At 34.4% G+C, this 21647-nt stretch overlaps 1 protein-coding gene across 13 annotated transcripts in view; it reads left to right on the top strand.

The window, feature by feature from the left end:
* NBEA (neurobeachin) overlaps positions 1–21647 on the top strand; it is a 629692-nt gene that overhangs the window by 546907 nt on the left and 61138 nt on the right. For all 13 annotated transcript variants that reach the window (XM_039873014.1, XM_039873019.1, XM_039873011.1 and 10 more), the window contains 2 exons: positions 8125–8265; positions 16125–16244. In XM_039873014.1, the coding sequence (XP_039728948.1) occupies positions 8125–8265; positions 16125–16244 (261 nt within the window). The remainder of the gene's footprint in view (positions 1–8124; positions 8266–16124; positions 16245–21647) is intronic.

The raw sequence follows: 21647 nt of genomic DNA, 5'->3' as shown, positions 1-21647 counted from the left end.
TCTGTAACTTCAGCCCTACACGGAACTGACGTATCTGTGAATGAGCTAATCGGCTAATCAAAATGCAACTTTGGCTCAAGTTTATCTCTTCATAATTTAATTAATCGTGTTCCTCTGCCCTGTAGAAAACTATAAAATGAAGTGACACTCAGTTATAGCCGGCAAAATGTAAATTTCAACACTTCCCTTTTATTAATGTTTCATTATTTCAGATTCAATTTCTTAAGAATGTATGCGGAAGTTGTGTAGTGATTAGCTGAAGTTCACCTGATGGTGAAAGACCATATTAAACAAATTATAAGTGTGCATAAAATTGCAAAAGGAAGATTTAACCTATTTAAAAGAACAAAATCTTCACACATTTTAGAAATGCAAATTTTCAAATTAAAAGCAATCTGTAAGAAAAACCCCAAACATAGGTACCATGTAAAGGACAGTGTGAATCTGAAAGATTTTTGCTTGATTTTTACACTCCATTTTTATTTTATTTTGACTTTTTATTATAAAATTTTTCAAACATAAATAAAAGTACCAATAATAACTAACACACACTTACCCAATACCTAGATGATATAATTATCATCATTTTAGCTTTTTTTGTTTCGCTGAAATATTTAAGGTAAATTAAAGATATCATACTTTACTCATAAATACTTTAGTATAAAAAATAAACATTTTCCTACATAACCAAAATACCATCATCACCCCTAACAAAACTTACAGTAACTCCCTAATATCTAATGCCATGTCCAGAACCAAGTTTTCCCAATTATCTCTCATATATCTGTAAAAACAATTGGTTTGTCCAAGCCAGGATTCAGTCAAGGACTGCATGTTACATTCGATTCTTATGTTTCTTAAGTGTCTTTCAGACTAGAAAAGTTCCCGCCCCTGCCCCCAACACACACACACACTTTTTTTCATGATGTTGGGTTATTGAAGAGACCATGCCAGTTATCCTAACAGAACATCTTACCTTCTCCATGTCTTTTTTTCCTCACGTTGTCATTTAACTTGTTTTAATTAGTGAAGTTTCGCTATATGGTGATTCAAATGTCAGTGAAGATTGATAACAGGAATTAATATTTGTATATGAATGGTGTTTATTGTTTGCAAGCTAAAATATAAAGTTACTATAATTGATGAAAATGTATAAAAGTAAAAATGTTCACATTCGAAAGCTATTTCTGGGTCATAATTGAAAAAGCCATCTAAAATTCTGTACATGAGATAAACCAAATTCTTGATCAAACAGTAAAAAAGGGTTAGGGAACATTAAAAATCTTTTGTTATTATAGTTTCATGTATATTCTTTAAAAACTTTTCTACGAATATTTGATTAAAAGTATATTATATATGTACATGTATACTATAAATATATAAAAATCAACATATATAAATATGTATATACTGAAAATATTAAGCAACTATATTACATATATAGTATAGAATTTTTAGAGAAATATTGATAATGCGACATGATGCTGTTTTTGCAAATGGCCTTTTCAGTCCTGGTAAAAGATAGTAAAGATAATTGAATATCACTCACAAAACAACTGGAGTTAACTTCGTAAAGCCTAACTTAGGACTTGTTTTTCTCTTGCTTAAAACCACTCGCTGACGTTCCACCGCACTTGCCATAACGCATTTCATCACCCTGGACTGCAAAACCATAAGACTGGCCTCAAGCTATTTTGTCACCTCATCTCCTAAGCTCTTGCTTCTTGTCTGCCGTGCTTGAGTCACACTATCGTTCTTTCTGTGCCTGGAACATGTCAATCGGGCCCTTTTAGAGCTTTTGTACTAACTCCTGCTCTGACTTGAATTCTCCTATTCCCGAATTTCATGTGACTGATTCTTTCTGGTCATTCACATCTCTCCTCGGAGGTTCTTCATGAGAGATGCCTTTCCTGTTACCATACCATGTCGCCACTATCCAGTTATTGCTTTAATTGCCAGTAGAGCACATATGTCTGGTATTTTCTCATTTCTCTAATTATTTAGATTTCATCTGCCTCTGTCTCTACACACACACACACACACACACACACACACTTACTTGGATGCAAGCTTCAAGAACAACAACCTCATTTATCTTATTCCAGGGTCTTAAGTAATTTTTGACATGTAGTAGGCCCTCAGTACTTATTGAATGAATTTACTTTGGAATCTTTTCAAATCAGCCTTTTTTATTAGATGCATAATAATACCCACAACAGTGTGGTTATATCATCATTTATTTAACTAGTCCTTTATTGGACATTTAGAGTACTTCTAGTTGTTTTTGTTTTATTTTGCTTTTTTTGTGGGTTTTTTTTCTTAGTCATTTCAAGAAATGCTGTGAGAAATATCCTCGTGTCTCATTATTTCCATATTATAAATTCCTCAAAGTGAAATTACTGGATCAAAAACAAGTGCACATTGAAAAAATACTACCAGTTTGCCCCACAAGAAATTTATACCTATTTATATTTCTTTCAACTGTATTATGACATATATGATTTGCTACACCCCAGCCAACACTGAGTATTGTGAAACAATAATTTTTGACAATCTAACGACTAAAAATAGTTTCTGTTGGACATTTTAAGAATTGCAAGTGTACCTCTGACTTTTGGTTACAAGTAACAGATAGTCAACTTAACCTGGTGTTAATTCGAAATATAAACTTTTTATTGGCCTGTCTACCCAGGACAGGACAACTGGATCCAAAGCTCACCAGGATCATCAGATGCAACATCTCTAGTAGATATCCTGACTGGCTTAATTCTCGCACAGGCTTCCCTGTGTTATAGCAGTGATGTCTGCGTAGCCCCATGAGAAAGAGAGAATGCTTCTTTCCAGATAGTTTCAGCAAAGTTACACTTGAATCATGCCTGCATTTCTATACTAATCTTAGTAACCATATTGATAGAATAAGCTTGATCGACAAGTCTGGATCGCGTGCTCACCAAGGGGGTCAGGTAGCGGAGTCAGCCCACCTGAGTGAACCAGGTAGACCAAGAGTGGGGAAGGAGTGGTTCATAAAGGAAGCAGCAGTAATGTGTACTGAACAACAACAAAAAAGTACCCATTACATCGTATGAGCTGGTGCCATTTTTCCTACATGTACTGGAAATTTGCATCTGTGAATTGCCTGTTCTTCTCATTTGCTCATTTATTTAATTAGATCGTTTATTAGTTTCTTACTGATTTGTAAGAGCTCATTTTTAAGGAAACTAGCCCTTTATCATATTGCTAGAAGTATTTTCCACTTTGTTATTTGTCTTTTGATTTTGCCTAAAAATTTTGTCGAAAATTTTCATTTGGAAATATAGAATGTGACATATAATCCATTCAATAGGTCTTCATTTATTCAGCATTTATTATGCATCTAAAAAGAGCCAGGTACTGTCTTAGGTGCTGAGATTACAGAGTTGAATAAAACAGGACATTCCCTTGAAGGGCTAGTTTACTGGGTAAAAAAAAGTCATAAAAATGCCTAACTATAACCGATGGTGTCATGTAGGCCTTCACAGATGAAATTTGAGCTGCTTCTCGAAGAATAAGTTGAAATTCCCTGGTCAGTCTAAAAGAGAGGCAGGGAATTCACTTGAGCACAGAAGCAGGTATGATTTCTACATTGTCATAAATGAGAATTTTAAGAATAATGCTATGTAGCTCATGAGTGGGAAAAAAAAAAAAAGGCAAGAATTCTTGAAGCCTGTTCTGTGGATTCCCAAGCCCTTGGTTATGATAGTGAACAATAACAAGATAACCTAGATATGTTAGAAGCTCGGATGTGTTAAGAGTATTGAGATAATTAAAAGTAGTACTTAGAGGCCAAACCAATCAATCAGCTGTATCCAGCTTCAGGCTGTATCTAGCACGAAGCCTCAGCTGGTTCTAAGAATGGATACCCTCTGACTAGAAATGTGATCTTGATTTGACTTTTCTTCATTGTCCTCCTCTATGTCAGGGACAGTGGGCCTGCAAGGTTCATTCCATTGCTGAGGATCTGTGGTGGATAAGGAATAGTATGCAGTTATAGAAGAAAAAAATGACATCAAGGCCAGAATTGCACATTTAGCAATGGAGAGACAGTGCAGTGTCATGGGAAGCGTGAACACCCAGGACCTGTGTCCTCAACATCGAATTAGGTTCATAATGGATGCTTTGCACACCGCAGAGACTTATGAAAATCCATCTAGAAGATGGATGTGAAAGCAATTTCTTACACAAATCTCTAGTGCCGTTAGCAGTTGCAGCAGCAATAGTGAACTCTCCCTGTGGAATCCTAATACCATGAACGTCATGAGTATTTTCAGGTTTTTGGATATCCCAACGTTCAGTATTATTAATATTCTAATTGGACCTCGGATTTCTCCTTGAAAATCGTTTTGTTTTTTTTTTCTCTTAAGAAATGTAGTCTATTTTAATGGCATTGACCACTCATGCCAAAAGTCAATCCATATTTATTTTTGATTTGTGCTCAAGAATTCTATATTCTCTAAAAATCTTTTCATCGCTTATATAGTGCCACTTACTCAAAAGTATTTTTTATTTAAATATTTTGTTGCTCATTTTTGTCTACCTCATTTAATCGATATACCTGTCCCATAAAAAAGGACTTGATAAAATGCATAAGATTATATAAAACAAAAAAATATCAATAGATCAAAGTACAGAAACGGAAAGAAATTAGGAAAATGAAATCAAATGAAAAGGTAGCACTCAGAAATATATACCATAAAGATTATAATCAGAATTTTTCTAAGTGTATTTCAAGGAACACCCATTCTCTCGCATGTTAACAGTTATAGAAACAAAAAGAACGATGAGGTTTAGGATAGATGATAGATAGATAGATAGATAGATAGATAGATAGATAGATACATACATACATACATACATACATACATACATACATACATACATACATAGACACATAGATAGATACATAGATGATAGATATAGATAAAGAGTTAGATGATGGATGGGTGGATAGGTAGGTAGATAGATGATAGATAAGAAACACTGGGGTAAACAAAGTTAAACAATTCTACTTACAGTAATATTTCTCAGAGCCTTTAACATAAATCTCCATAAGCATCTGTTATGATTTTTATTCCATATAATAAAGTCACCGTTTTTTCAGGAAAACAGAGCTTTTTGTGGCCCTTGAGGCTGAGACAAATTTCTCTGTTTAATACACAAAAAGGGGAAATTGAATGATAGAGAAAATCTTCAACATTACTTCTTCAATAAATTTAATAGTGTTTTATGTAGACATGGTAATGTTACACATAAAATTTTCCACCAATTTTATATTTAAATAATGCTTTTCACAAGCTTTTCAGGCTTTATAGCAGTTTTAGAAAATGAATTATAATAATAAAGTGTTGTAGAAGTAGAAATTTTATTTTTAATTTTTGCATCATTTTCTGGTATCTGGCACAGTGTCAACTTGTAGCAACTTACAAGGACAAAATAATATATCTAATGGCAATATCTAAACTTTCAATTAAACCTTTCATACAGAAACACCTAAAAGGCACAGAGGTGGCTCTGTCTAAATATGCCTCCTGTTTGAGAGAAAAGGAAACTGGTAATTGTTATGGTAATTATGATAAAATTTGAAAAGGATTGCAAAATAAATGTATAAATTTCATTAAGTATAGTTTAACTTTATTATTAGAATTATTGCCTTATTATTTGCTAAATTTGGGTTGCATTATTTGCTGAAATTTTAAAAGGATAACTTAAAACCTCGTAAATTTATACTTAGGTATAAATACTCAAGTAAATAGGTAAGTTTAGGTAAGTAGATAATGATAGATGATAGATGATAGATAGATGAATAGATAGATAGATAGATAGATAGATGATAGATTAGATAGATAGACAGACAGACATAGATAATTCTAAATATTTGGGTCCCATAAGAAAATATGTCATCTGTGATGTGATGAAATTCTCATTTCCCAAACAGATATTGTGAAGCATTTTTCCTTGGAATGATGTATTGTTTCTTGATTATTATAAGTAAAATAATTGGAAAATAATAAGCACAAACCAAATCATTTACATTTTGCTTTATGATATTTATTTCTAAATGCATTAGATAAAAATTCAAAATTAGAAATATATTTTAAAAGTTACTAATGAAGGCATTTACAGACTTTAATGCTGTGCAGCTGTTTCCTACACAGTATTATTGTGAAAAACACACCAGTAAAATGACTTTGATGAAACTCGAGTAAAATAAAAAGTATAAATATTTACTTTATCCCTTTTCCAGTAGTTGAAGAGAAGGCTGGAAAAGATTAGAGCAAGGGCCATGTTCCTTTTGCAAGAATGTCTCGTGAGGTCTGGAAGAGCAAACAATATCAGATAAGGTCAATCCTTAAAGATTGTCAGACATGTTATGCCTGTGAAAGATCTTCTGCCATATTCTAGACAGAACAAAGTATTAAACATGGTAAATGCTTTGAAAAATATAATTATAATATTGAATTAGAGAAACATCTGCACATCTAGAAAAGTATAAAATATGTAGCCCATTTTAGAAAAAGTTACCATTTCTATTGCTAAATTGTAACAGAATTCACATTCATTTCACTATAGTAATTACCTTTTTCCCCAAAAAGTAATTATTTGTTTTAAATATTAATAACACTTTCTATGACAGTTAATGAAATTACATTGCCTTTTTACATCTGTGCAAAAGGATTTGAAGGATACCAGTGAGATTTAACACACTGAAGATTAAGCCTAGAACATTTAAAAAATATATTTAAACCAAAGTTTTTAAAAGATAAATGATTAAATTGTTTAGTCTTTGTTTAGCCTAGTCGTACTAGTAATCAAGTTAAAGAAAAATGAACATAATTTGCAAATAATTTTAATATTCGAATAATTTAATATTCAGAGTAAGAACCCTCACAAATAGTTTATTATGGAAATTCTAACAGACTTTTAACTGTTGACAGCATTGTGTTGTCTGAATTAGTCCCCTAGGACGAAAAGAAAAAGATTCTAAGCAATTTATAAATGAATCTTTCTCTCTTGTGTAGCATTATTTGTCCCATTGAAATACTAATTTTCTACTACTTCTCTTGTTAAAATTAAGCCTTAGGGGGAACTTCATAGTTAACTAGTAATATTAAATTTTGAAATAAAGGAATTATGTATTATATTTAGTATTCATCTTTTGTTTTCTCTATAAACATTTATTTTCATAGTACGCAACCTAAAACAAAATAATGTAACTATTAAGTATCATAAGAGTGGACTCCGGTTCCTGTTCAGCCAAAATCAGACAAAAATTCAAGCTAAGGCAGTTTGCTGCTTGAAATCATGAGGAGTACATGCGAGAAATTCTTAACGATTAGGTGTGCTAAGAAATTTTAGACAATGATCCAATTAACACATGCTTTGCGGCAAGAAAAATATGTATTGTACCCTGAGCATTTTACTGTGTGCTCCACTGTAGGGATCACCATCATAATGGGTGACGGGGCGGTATTGATAGGAAAGGTCTTAGTGGCCTTAAAATGCTTTCCAGGAAATCTGAATTGTCTGAACTATTTCCATCAGCCTTAGGTTTGCTGTTTAACTTAATCAGAAGGATACATGCTTCAGTGTAATAGATTTGGACTGACATTCCAGCCGCCCGTGCACGGTTTCCATATGGGCGATGTTGTCTTTTGCACTCTGGGTGACAGGCTAAGACGAGGTTTTCTCTAACATGGTTGTTACATGGTCAGCTGCTTCACTTTCTCATTGGATATCCTGTCGTCCAGCTAAGTGTTCATTATGGTTGTTGTTAGGTAGCCAGGAAAATAACATTTAAAATATTGGTTTCACTTAATAGTTTAAACTGGATCATCTCTGATAATCCAGTTGACTGAAACTTTTGGTAAAATCTAGAAACCTTACATGCATACATAAGGCACCTTCTTGGGTGATTTTTAGCAAGTGTAATGATCTATAATTAATATCAAAATTAAATTTGGTAAAAACGTACTACTAAATCATTTATAAATGAATTAATCGTAAGTTACTTTCAGGATAGAATTATAATGTAGAATGGCTAATATGACTGTATTAAACAAAATGCTTATTTTTTTTCTCTTTTCATAGCCAATTGGTGCTTTGAACCCAAAGAGAGCTGTGTTTTATGCAGAGCGTTATGAGACATGGGAAGATGATCAAAGCCCACCATACCATTATAACACGCATTATTCAACAGCAACATCTACCTTATCCTGGCTTGTTCGGATCGTGAGTATCTCTGTTAAGACACAGTTTGCCATTAATGCCTTAAAGGTTTTAACATAAGTAAATTAAATACAAATCAAATATTCTTATTTGTTTTAAACAAAGATTAGAGACCAATGAAGTAGAAGTGAGTTGTTTCATTGGCGAAATTGGGTTAGGAAGATAGATTATTGTGAACTTCTTAAATTTGAACAACTTACAAAAAGAACCAAAATCTATTTTTATATCCTACTTGGTATTTCCCACCTGTATATCTCACAATATTATAAAAATCATTTTCAAAACTAGACTCTTCTTCCTTGCAAACCTGCTGTGGTTCTTACTACATTTACTGTCTAAATAAATGGCATGATCACTCACCCGGTTACCTGTTTGAGATGTGTTTCTCTGTTTTACCGGCCCCTTACATCCAGTCAGATATCACATCGGCTAGGTTCTACCAACTAAATATCTCTATAATCAGTCTCCTTCTCTCTATTAACTCTGGCATTTCCTTAGTTCACTTTCCCATTATTTTTCATCTAGATTATTGCACAAGCTCTTAACAAATCTGTTTGCCTGTAGTCTTGCCTTTTTCAATCTAGTCTCGTTAAGAGCAGTTACTGGAGTCAGATGATCTAATTATTATTATTATTTTTTTTTTTACCATAAGCAACCCAGGAGTATTCTAAAATTCTAAATCAAATCTCTGAATCAATAAAATCAGTAATGCTTTCTCTCCTTACCGTTAATATACTTCAGACCACTCTGAGACATGAGGCTGATTTGCCTCAGAAACACATTGTAAAGTAACATTCATAAAAATGTGCACACATAGCAATGGATCTTCTATTTTCAAATATATATTTTCTTCCCTCTGCCTAAATCACAGCTTTAGTTTGGAGGTCTTCCTCAAGCATTCTCTACATAATGGAGAGAAATTGAACTTACTGCAAATATGTAGTATGACTGTGTTTTAAATAACTTATGAGTCACTAATAGGTGATATACTGCAATCGATTTCTGTTATAAAAAAATTTGTCAGAATTATGATTCCATTTAACTGAACACAAATTTTATATTTTTCATAATTCTAAACCAGCAAGAGAAGTTAAAGAAGTTGAGATTAACTAGTTTGTGAGAAAACAAACTCAAATCTTATTTTTAAAAATAAACTCTGTAATTATAAACTAAAGGAAAAGACATAAAACTTTCTTAGACCAAAGTTATTAGCCTAATTTGTTTAAAAATTTACCTTAATTATGCGAACTTGGATTTTTTTACAAAAACAATTCAGAGCTAGCAGTTCTAAAATATCGCTTAAGAAAAACCATATTCTTAAGAAATACGGTTTTTTAATGCTAGCACTTCTAAAGTATAAGAAGTTATATTTCTTTATTATCTGTTAATTTGGGGGGAATGTTAGATTTATGTTAGTGCCTGTTTAACACCATAAACCAATCAGAACAGAGCACCTTTAGTTTATAGGTTGTAATAACTTATTAATACTCTCCAGACATAGGAAAATACTTCACACTCACAGAAGAAGTAAAGGCTTTTCGGAATTACAGACACACATATAGAGAATTTATAGCTTCTATCCTGCAGTTTCAGCCACAGGTCAGAACTAAACACAGCAACACAAAAATTTACCAGGCAAGATCTCTATAATGGACATAAAATATATTCTTATTGAATTTAGGCTCACGACCAGGCAGACAAGAAAACAAAATACTAATAAATTGGATTCTCTGATAACCAAATGGTCAGACCGTAAAACCAAATTCTCAATTATTAATGCCACGAGTAGGAAATGACTTATTAGCTTTGCGTGTTATAAATGTTATAACAAAAAAATCAGCAAAGGAGATTAAAACAGAAAAAAAAAACTAGCAAAAAAGTGTATCAGTAAAATGTAAGTCCTGTTTGCTACTTAGGTTCCTTCTAGGAGCCAAGAAAAGACCTACCTGGGCTTAAGCAGCCCTTGAGGTAAACCTCTAAGCAGCGCAGTCTCTGGCTTCATCGAGTTAGTGCACGGGGAACTGTCAGGGCTTCCCAAAACCATTAGGGAAGCAAACTTGAACCAGAGATATTCAACTTGGGAGGCTTTTTCATACCACCTTATGTCCCATCAAGGACAATTATTGCTATAGTGAGGCACTGCCATGGGGAGTAAGACACCTCTCTCTCTGATATTTTGGGGATTTTAAAAAAAAAGTCAGGAGCCAGTTCTGAAAAAAATATTATCAAGGAAAGTGTTTTGAGAATTAAACGAGAATATATATGATATATCTATAACGTATGCATCATATATACGATAGCATTTTGAAATACATAAAGTTGTGTTCATTGGTTTCTGTCAAATCGAATTGATCTGAAATCAGATTTATAAGACTTATTTAAGTGTGAGTTGATAAAAGTACTTGTTATCAACAGCTTTCTACTCCTTATAAGCTAATCACTTCCTCAAATAATAAATCATATTTCATCCTTAGATTGATTTAGTCAGTGAAACGGAATACAAATTTGAGCCTATGCAGGGATGTGGCAGAAATGCTATGCATACCTGCACATTCTACACATGTCCTTTCGGTGCTATTCATAGGATGCTACAGGACAGACATGTAATACAAGCCACTTGTATAATTTAAAATTTCTCATAGCCACATTTAAGAGTAAAAAGAAATAAGTGAAATTAATTTTAATAAATGTACTTGTCAAAATGTTACAATTTCAACACGTAACCAATATAAAAATTATTAATGAGATATTTGATTTGGAGGAGGGTTAAGTCTTTGAAATCCAGTTTTTGCTTTATATTTATAACACATTCAGTCTAGCTATAGGTCAAGTACTCGGTGGTCACATGTGGCGAGTGGCCACTGTACTGGACAGAACAGATCCACAGGATTGCTTTTAGGGGAACCCATTTGCCAGCACGTTCTGCGTTGTGCTATGACAGACTGAAGTGTCACGGGGTAACAGCTCACTCAGTGTGCAACCTGATGCCCCAGGGAACGTGGTTCCCCCATTCCCAGCCCAGTAGGAGTTAGTAGAAAGTGCATGAAAATTCATGCCACTAGGAATTCATTCATAAAAACAAAACTCAGATTAAAGTAAGTATCTGCCCTTTACTTCTCAAACCTTTTAGACTCAAAATCATTAAACTCATTATTAGTGTCAGTCAATATATTAGTATGACAGTGATAATAATTGCTTGAGATTGCTAATCAACTACATACCTCATTACTTTAAATTAAAAATGTGATTTTAGACAAACTACCAGTGAAGTCACTTGTCTGAATTACAAGATTGTCTCTTTGCTAGCCACCATTGGGCAGCTGATGAATAAACTATTTCAGCAGAGTGTGGAGTTTCTTCAGATACTAACTAGTATAAAAAGACACATTTTACTTGGAATGTTTTTACCTTAAATCTTACCCCACGCATGCAGCATATACACAGAAGTAATTAAATTTTATTTTCTGGCCTCTACATCCCTTAATAACCTATTCACCTTTCGAACTTAATATATTCAACCTATCTATCCAAAACTCATTTGTCAGACATGTAATCATAATTCTTAGGAGCAACAACAGTTCATTTTTAAATCAGTTGTTTAGAATTTGGGACTTTCTTCATAAAGTATGTGTTGCTTTGAAAGCCTGTTTAAATCGCAGTGTATTTTTAAAAACGTATATTTGTAGTGAAAAAAAATAGTAGAAACATTTTTGCAAGTGTCATAATTAAAACAAAAGATAACGCTACTGAATGAACTGTTGTCCTCTTGTTTATCTTGCTTAAAGATAATGCCTATTTGCCGAGAAGAAGATAAGGAATTCTTAACCAGGAGCGTTGTGTATAGTGGGTACATAGGTTAATTAACAGACTTTCTGAAGATTCTAAATGATACCTCTGGGCTCTTTCAAAAGCAGTGGGAGAAAACACACTTCCGAAGTCAGACAAAGCACAGCAGAAATAATGGCTCCTCCACCTTCCCAGAATGTGGTCTTGATTTTTCTGAGATGTAAAACGGGAATAATTGACCTACTCTGAAAGCTAATAGTGAGGATTGAGTTATCTGAGACAACACAGCGCCAAGCATAGAAAGGCGCTCAGTGACTCTTAGTTCCCTTACCTTTGCTATACATTTTTTCTTTGATATAGTTATATCCCAGCACTACCAATTACCCATGGATGGAGTTTGTTTCAAATGAAATGAAGAGAAAGAAAAGAAGTAAACTACAAGAGGAGAGGGACTTAAGAAAAGATTCTTATGGCGGATCAAAAATCATATACAGAATAAAGGAGTCAGCGAAAATTAAAAAGAGGAACAGGAATAAGAGGAATGGTGTAGTAAGATTGCTCAGGATGGAATTAATTGGTCCGTAATCATTGAAAGGCAGGGAAAGTTGTTAGTCTCCTTGCAAGGGACTAAAGGTTATGATAGGATTTAGTAGGACAGGTACTTCCCAGTGCAGGGCCAGTTGTTTTTATTTTCCAGCGCTGAAAAAGTGTCGGAGGATATGAAGTGACCTCAGGGTAGCTGTCATTAGGAGGAGGAAGTCTGCCATCGGCCATTTATATTACAGGACCTGACCTGAAGTTTTTAAAGCCCAACAAGTGCCAGTATTCTAATTTCCGAAATTTCTATTTAGTGTTTATTCATTTATACATTTTATTTTCCAAGCCGAAAACTTTTTAGCATAATAAGCAAGTATCTTATGTGGTGATATACGCGTAGAAAATGATTCAATGTGCAAGTGTTATGTGAAGAAATATAAATGTTTCTTAAGCTTAATATAGTATTTGATCCTCTGTGTTAGGCAGGCACGAGTCGAATGAAAAAGAAAGGCCTCGCACTGTGCCTTGAAGGGGAAAAGGGTGATCGGAGCTTGAAAGATCAATACCCACTTATAAACAAATAGGTTATCAATTTCTATTAGTGCTCTACCAGTGTAGCAGCTGGAGGCCTTCAGGAATAATGAGAATTATATGTCAGTAATGTAGTATGTGACCCTCAAACAGTTGTTAATCAGATCTTAAAAGCTACTTAAAACAGTGAAATGTGGAATTCTTCAGTATTTTCTGCTTTTAGGTGCTGCTAGATTCATAAACTTTGTGACCAGAAATAAAAATAATTCTTCAATTTCTGATTGCTTTTCACTATGTCCATCCGTGCTATTCTTGGCATGTCTTTGTTAAGGGTTAAAAACTAGGAAGGATCGTTTAGATTGGGGTAGAGATCAGCTTTTAATGGCTGCTGATAAGAAGTTAAGGCTTTGCTTTTATAAATAGGTCTCCACTCATGTCTATTTAATAAGTTAAAAATCATTGAGATAAGTCTGATCCCTCTAAATTAATCTCTGCCTACTATCTATAGAGAAAAAAAATGCCTTACATCTGTATCTTAGAATAATGAAGTAGATTCTGAAGATAACGCTTTTTGGTCAAACCAGTGGTTAAGAACTGACAAGGAAAACCACGTCTTACTTATACCCCATCTCCCAACAGTACCTGGTATTTTTAGGTGTGTTCAACAAACAGTCATTAAACAGTAACTGTGTGCCAAGTGCTGTGCTTGGTACTAAGGATACAGAGTCACATAAGACCTGAGGGTCGTCTAGTGAACTGGCAGTCTGCTACAGAGGCCAGCAGTGAATATTCGACACAGTGCGTAAAGCTGGTAGTCATTTTTATAACTCTATGTCAGGTAAGATACTTCAAGCTCTCAATATTATTTAATCTTATTTAATTCCCATAATTACCCCCAAGGTGTTGTCATTTCCAATTAACATAGATGAAGGAACTGAGATACTTAACACAACTACTTAAGGTTAAGTTACTTGCCTTAGAGTTAAGTGGTTCCACCAAGATTCAAACTTAGATCTGTCACATTTCATTTGATTTACTATTGCTGCTTTTAGAAATTTTATATCCCCACTTTAGTTTAATTTGACGATAAGCTATACTGCATTAACCATCTTCTATTTAATAGTGAGTTAAAACTCCACAAAGCAAATTAATTAGTGAAAGACAGCTCATAATTTTTTTCCTAACTTAATTATGATGACATCTATTTGTCTCTCATATCACTTAAAATCTTAAACAGCAAGATGGACTTCCTGGATGCAAATCTGATTTTCAGGTGAATCAATAATGCCTCCCCTACCTATATATTGTTATATCATTCTTCATTTTAACTCTTTCACGATAGTTTTCTGTCATTTAACAGTGAAAATGAAATATTAGTGATACATTACAAACTTATAAAATTGATGATATCTGACCACACTAAATTTCAGGAAGATTCTAAGGAAGATGGATATGCGTAGCTGTTGCCTGACAGCTTGGCTTTATGGCTAATGGCAAAAAGAAGAGTTTAAAGAGGCAAAGTAATATTTTGTGAATATGAAAGAATGAACAGATTGTATATTAAAGGAAAAAAAAAACTAAATAGGAAATATTTCTTAGCATTATTGAACCTAGAGGTGATATGTCATTCATCTTAGACTTGAGTCAAGAATTGAACCATTTTTTCCAGGACATGTTTATTTATCTTTGTTAAACTTGTAGTTAATTAAGAAATCCTTAGTAAGAATGAAAGTTATTTAATCCTTTTACATTTGGAAGCAAATTTAATGGTATCAGCAATAATACCCCCCTCTCAACAAAAACTACAGATAAATTATTAAAATTAAATACATTAAGACCTTGTGAGAGAATTGTTCCTAGGTTTCTTGCTATGGGAACATGTCGTTGGTGACGGACACCGTTAGTATAAGATAATAGTCACAGAATACTGGAAGGGCTCAAGTTTATCTACTCTTACTTGCACTTACTTTAGCTCATTCATCATTTCAGTGGATTCTACATCGAGCAACTTCTGTGTACCAGCTGTTGTTCTAAGTGCTGGAAATAAAACAGTAAATAAGATGCACATGGAACCTATTCATGTAGTAGGGAAGAGAGACAAGTTAAAAATCAGTTATTAAACAGTGTGAATAATGCTTCAGTGATGTTCGAGGAAATATAGGTTGCTATTTGACCATACTGGAGAGCTTAACAAATCAGGAAAAGTCTTTCAAGAGAAAATGACACCTTGGCTGAGACTTAAAAGTTAAAAAGAGCTGAGCCGAGTAAGGATGGTGAGGGAGAAGGGTGAACTTGTAACCAGGCAGAGGGAACTTCATCCACAAAGGGCAAGAAGTGAGAGCAGTGTGGCAAGACCTTAGACTGTGAAGAAGCTAATGGTGAGAGATGAGAGTCAAGCAAGTTCCAGATCATTCAGGCACTTTGAAGACAAATTAAGTAGTTTAGAGTTTTTTTCCTAAACGCTCTGAAAAGCTATGGAAGGATTCTAAGCAGGGAATTGCATTTTAAAAAGATCACCAGACCATAATGTGGTAGGAGCACTTAGTAGTCTTTGGTGGGTGATCCAGATGGACATTCCTATGTCATTGCACACTGCCGCGAGCAGCGTCAGAGGATTTTCTTATTGCAATGTTGTTACTAGGTATATGGCCTCAGTTATGAGAAAGAAAATCTGAGTTATAGGTTGACAGTAATGCAAAATCATTTATCATAAAATCTCAGAGCACTAGAACTCCACCATTTTATAGATCAGAAGACTGAAGCCCAAGAAGCAAAATAACTACCTACCAAGGTTGCAGAGTGACAGGTGACCTTGACCCAGTCAGGCCCAGACTGGTACCCCATGACTCCTTAGCGTGAGCATCTTGCCAGGACCCTGCACTTTTTCTGCCGCAGGAGGGCAAAGAAAGTCATATTTTACAAAGGACTGAGGGAGCTGTGTTCAGAAGGGTCAAATTATTGTTTCTATTTTTTTTTTTCTTTTTCCTTTTTTTGTTTTTTTTACTTAGGAACCTTTCACAACCTTCTTCCTCAATGCAAATGATGGAAAATTCGACCATCCAGATCGAACCTTTTCATCAGTCGCGAGATCTTGGAGAACTAGTCAGAGAGACACTTCTGATGTAAAGGTAGGCTCTTTCATTTGTTGATATTAATTTTATTTCAAAATATGTTGAATTTTTATTTTTTTAAATTGAGATGTATGTATAAGACATTGCATACCGCAGCTTTGTTCCATCATATTTTAAAATTATGTATTACATCTAACCTGAAAGGAAACTACAGGAAATAATTTTGAGCATCATAGAAAATGATTCAGGATCCTTTTATATTATTCAGTTAAAGTGCTTTGCTTATTTCGAATAATTCCTATCTAATTTAGATCGAATAATCAGGAGATGGAAAGAAAAGCCCATAAATTGCCTTTCCTGCTGTTAACTCAATATTTGGCCTATTCCATAAAACACAGCAGGGATTGGATTTGACCTTAATGTGTCATATTGTTATAGCTTGCCCAGCTTTGGGTTTACATAGCCTAGGGCAATTAATAAAGCATTAATGACAAGACCCATTTAAAATGTAGGCTCTTCTGTACAGCCTTAGCTTTTACTTGACTGTGCCTGGGGATACTGTGCAACAATACACATTAGATTAAACCAACACACACACACACACACACACACACACACACACACACACACACACGCACACAATGTCCGGGAACAGCCAGAGAGCAGAGCAGTTTTACAGTTGGTACTACTTAACTATTGTTAAATATAAAGAATTGCTATTCATTTATATGGACTTTTGTTTTTTAAATGGTTGTATTCAAAATATAAAATGCATTTGTTCACTGATTTTTGTGACTTTTTTCCTGATAATAAGATTATATGTTTAGGTTATTGCATAAGTTTGTGTGTTTCTTATTTTAATCTCATTTTTTTCAAGGCAAAATTTTCCCCATCACTGCCACTCATACTATTAGATATAAAAATGTTTTAGTATTATTCTATTTAGTGTCTTAATCCAACAAAAGGCAGAACATAACATCAAAATTATCTTTTCATATTTATGCTTATCTATTACAAACATTTTTAAAAGGCAATTGCAGGGTTACTGAACTGTAAGAAAAGTGGACGGATACAACTTTTGTTCAGTTTTTTTTGGTTTTTTTTTTTTTGAAAGCAAAAAAAGAATACGGATCCAAGGAGGGAGTGTTTGACATATCTATGTGTTTTATTCATTGCCATCAAAGTTTGCATAAATGAATATTAATTTACCTACACAACGTATTCACGTTTGGAAATAAGATAATTTAACATTCATCCTTACTATATTAAATTCTTAAGGCTCACATTTTTCTCCTAACAGACTTATAACTTCACTGAAGAATTAAACTCTAAAATATCCGAAAAAAAATTTAAACTGATTTACTACCAATGAAATCAGGGAGGGGGTTCATTTCTTAATAACCTTTTGAGAATTAACAGGAAATGGGGAGCTCATAGGCTTCTAGAATTCACATAGTGTTCATAAAAAAAGGCATTCAACAAATATTTAATGTGAATTAAACATTCTTGTCTATATTTTAAGGCGTCCTATCGTGTGTAAGATTATTTATATCTAATTCAGAGCTGTATCCATATGAACTCTTTCATGTAAAGTACCTTCTCACTCTTATTTGACATCCTCACAAAAAAGAAACTTGGTTTTTCAACTTAGTTCAGATTCACCCTCACAAGCCCACATATACATCAGAGTCAGTCATTCTCATTTATGTATGTGGATAGAGTTTTAGCCTTTACTTTCTGTCTTGAGCATTCTGTTGATGCTTTTGATCACCAGGTTACATGGCAGTCTCTGACCAATGTCCATATCAGGCTCGTCCCTCTAAAACTGCTGGGAGAATTCTCATATATGCTGCAACTTTTCAAAAACATTTGCATCTTGTTATTAGTTGTGTTCCTTTGACTCCTGGGCTTATGTCATCAAGGACAAAGACTAAAGTGGCTCTCACTAGTTTGGGTTTTTTTTATTATTTATCCTCAAGTGGCCTTCAGAATACCAACAGGTACCATCCCCCCACACCACCCCCAAATGATTAGCTCATAAGAAGCTCATTTCCCCAGCTCGGCGTTGCACGAATTGCTCTCATTTTCAATTCTCTCCTGCCACCCTGCACCTTTCATATTTTATGATAATATATCTTGACTATCTTTCCGGGTAGACCCTTTCTTTTTAAAGGGTGCACATGGCACACAGTATGGTAATTTATTTACACGATCTCCTATTGATGCATAGTTTGTCTTTCTCTCTGAGTGTTACTGCTAAACAAGGCTTCAGTGGACATCCTGGCACAGACATTTGGATGAACTCTGTATATAAGTAAAAGATCATTTCTGTTAATGGGACCAGTAGCTCAGAGGCTACATACATTTTTAATTTCGAAAGATATTGCCAAACCATAATTCCTGAAGATGGTAATTCTCTCCCAGAGTGTGAAGATGCCTCCTTCCCCATGTAATAAGCGGTGTAACTTCACTAATCTGATGAGGGAAGAATGAAGTCGTCTTTATTTCAGCTCGCGTTTCATTAATTATGAGCGAAGTTGAGCATTTCCTGTATATTATCGACCTATAAAATTACTCATATTTTTTGCCCATTTTTCAGTTGAGTCATATGTTTTCTCTTATTGATCTGAAAAAGATCTTCGAAATTGCAGAAAGTTGCATTTCAAGTATGGTTTCTCAGCCTTCTAGCTATATTGCTATATTTCAATTACATGTTTATTGTTGTTGTGTGTATGTGTCCAAATGTATCCTTTATAGCATCAGAATTTTGGGATCTTCATTAAGGGAATGCTAAAAGTTTTTTAGTAATACTGGTGGTACCTTCAGATTTCTAAATTCATATTTAAATATATTGATTAAAGTGTGCAGTATTTTTTCCTTCTAAAACAATACCTGATTTAGCATGGAAGAATATGTTACCAAGAGTAATAATTGTTTTGCTAACTATGTGTTAAAACCTAAGCTTTTGATTTTTTTTTTTTGATCTCTAAGCTATAAAAATAAAGCATATGATATAATTGTAAAAAAAAAAATGTTTTTCCATCTCTGAAGAAAAATATCTCTACAATCTCCACTAACTTATCAGATAATCGTATAAGAGAGAACGAGAACAGAGTAGATGGTTTTATTCTGTCTCTCTCTATTAACGTCAGTCTCTTCCTGTGGTAATGAATACAAGCTGGGCAGAGGAGTGCTGGGGAAGTGACCTTTCCGGAGAGAAATCTCCTGAGTTAAGTCAGACCGGTTAGTTTTTACTTTGTATTTTTTTATTTCTTTCCTCTAGCACAGTCTCGGTAAACAGTGACATTCGACTTACTGTAGTTCTTATACTAATTTTCCTTAATGCCTTCTAAAGTTGTTATATTACTTTCGAATAGCTATGTAGATGTCAGAAAAGGTAGCTGCGACAAAATGTCATTAAGGTGACATAGTGTAAATTAATACAGTTAATGGAGGTGCTCACCACTGACTCATTGACCCATTATGAGCTCTTGTGGAATTAACGAATGCCAGGGCATCAATCTTTTGGGGAAAAAAAGAAGAAAAGAGATGGCAGCTTTAAAACCTTGCAGTGAATTATATTAGAAAAGTGAAAACGTCTGGGTCGGTTTTGATTTCACTGGGAAGCCATAAAACAGTATGCTCTCTCAGCAAAATATATTAAACTGAAATGTCAGATTTGATGCAATAGGTATACAATTATAATAGTGTTAATAGTGGTCTTCTATCATTCTAAGACATACTTTCAAGTCCAATTTCTCAGCAGCTTGAACTTGTCATAAGCTTGTAAATTAGAAATTGTGTTTGAGGATATTTTCTTCTTATTGATGGAATGCATATAATACTATTAACTGTACCGTGGGGTTTTAGTATAGCTGTTAAAATAAACTAGAAATCACATTTACAGACACCAAATGCCTGTTATAATATTCATCTTGCCATTTCTTTAATAACATTGGGTGTCTTTCTGTACCGTTTTTCATTTAGGAAATTTTAAACTATTTCGACTCCTTCCTTAAAGAGAAGCTGATTAACAGGAATCTATCAATGGGAAGAGAGTAAGCAGAGGAACTGATATTTTCAGTAGGCGAGCCGATGCCCGAAGTACCTCTGTAGGAGCACTTACAAGTTATAAAAGTATTTTTTGAGTAATTCTCAATAGTTATCAAACATGCCTCTTTCTTGGTTATTTGCTATAGTCCTTAAAACAGTCTGGTGAGATAGCTGTCATGACCCCTGTTCTATAAAGGAGGTTCACAGATATTCAGTGACTTGCCTACATTCTCACACACACAGCAGGCAAAGACAAAGCCAGAACTAGCACTGAGAGCTATTGAGTTATTGCCAGTGCTTTATCCATTGGATGATATGCTGCTTTAATTCTTCTGCATGATCATATGGTCGTATCCAGCCACTTTGACTATTTGGAATAATTGACCAATCAAGTTATACTTTAGTCATTTATTGCTGTGTGAAAAATCACACCAAACTTTAGTGGCTTAAAGAAAAAAACACACTTTTTTTCTCAGAATTCTACAATCAGACTAGGGTTCGTCAGGTGTGGGTTCAACTAGGGTGGGTTGTGAGGGTCTGAGGGTTCAGGATGACTTCAGTCACATGTCTGGTGCCTCAACAAGGATGGCCGGAAGAGCAGAGGACTGGCCACTCCTCTCTCTCTCTATATATAGGCTTTCCAGGAAGATCACCACACTTTTTTTCATGGTGGCTTGATACCATGAGGATAAAAAAACGGGAATGGCAAATCCACTTAATGCCTAGGCGTGGAAGTCACAGTGTGTTACCCCAGCAACATTCACAAGTCACAGGGGCAGACCAAGTGAAGGGAGAGGAAAAATGGACTCCACCTCCTGATGAGATGAGCTGCAGTCATATTTCAAAAGGACATGGAGGTCGAAAGGATTGTTACGGCCATATGTGGAAACAGTTTACTAAAGTCTTCTCTCTAGTCACAGTTTACATTCCTCCTGTGTGCAGAAATTCCTAATTCGAAGACCTGGAAATAAAAAGACAAGTTATCTGTACCATGTACGTATAGTACACAGATAAGACAGAAAACAGGTGAACCGCGACAGACCCTCTATTCAAAAAATGGAGAATATGGGAGGTACATAGCAGTCACTGAGTAGCTCTCTTCACATGCTTCCTGGTCATAGAAGGCTGGGGACAAAGCCTCCTTTGCCCACGTTGGTACAGCACCTTAAAACATTAGCGGGCTTTCTATGTATTAAATTATAGTTCACAATTAGAAAAGACTCACACTCACAAATCCTTCCCAGACAGGCTGAGTTAGGATGCTCTTTATAAGGATTTGAAGAGTCTTTGAATCTTTTTGTGCAGCTGAGTGGGTCTATAAACCACTGCTTTAAATTTTGGGGAGTACTTACAAAGGGGTTTACAGGCCCACTCTTTACCTGGTAAAGATCATGCAGTATTTTACTT

Source organism: Pteropus medius, unplaced genomic scaffold, assembly GCF_902729225.1.
Source record: "Pteropus medius unplaced genomic scaffold, Ma_sr-lr_union100, whole genome shotgun sequence".
Taxonomy (NCBI): domain Eukaryota; kingdom Metazoa; phylum Chordata; class Mammalia; order Chiroptera; family Pteropodidae; genus Pteropus; species Pteropus medius.
Note: the sequence above shows the minus strand (reverse complement) of the source record. Positions and strands in the feature narration are given on the sequence as shown.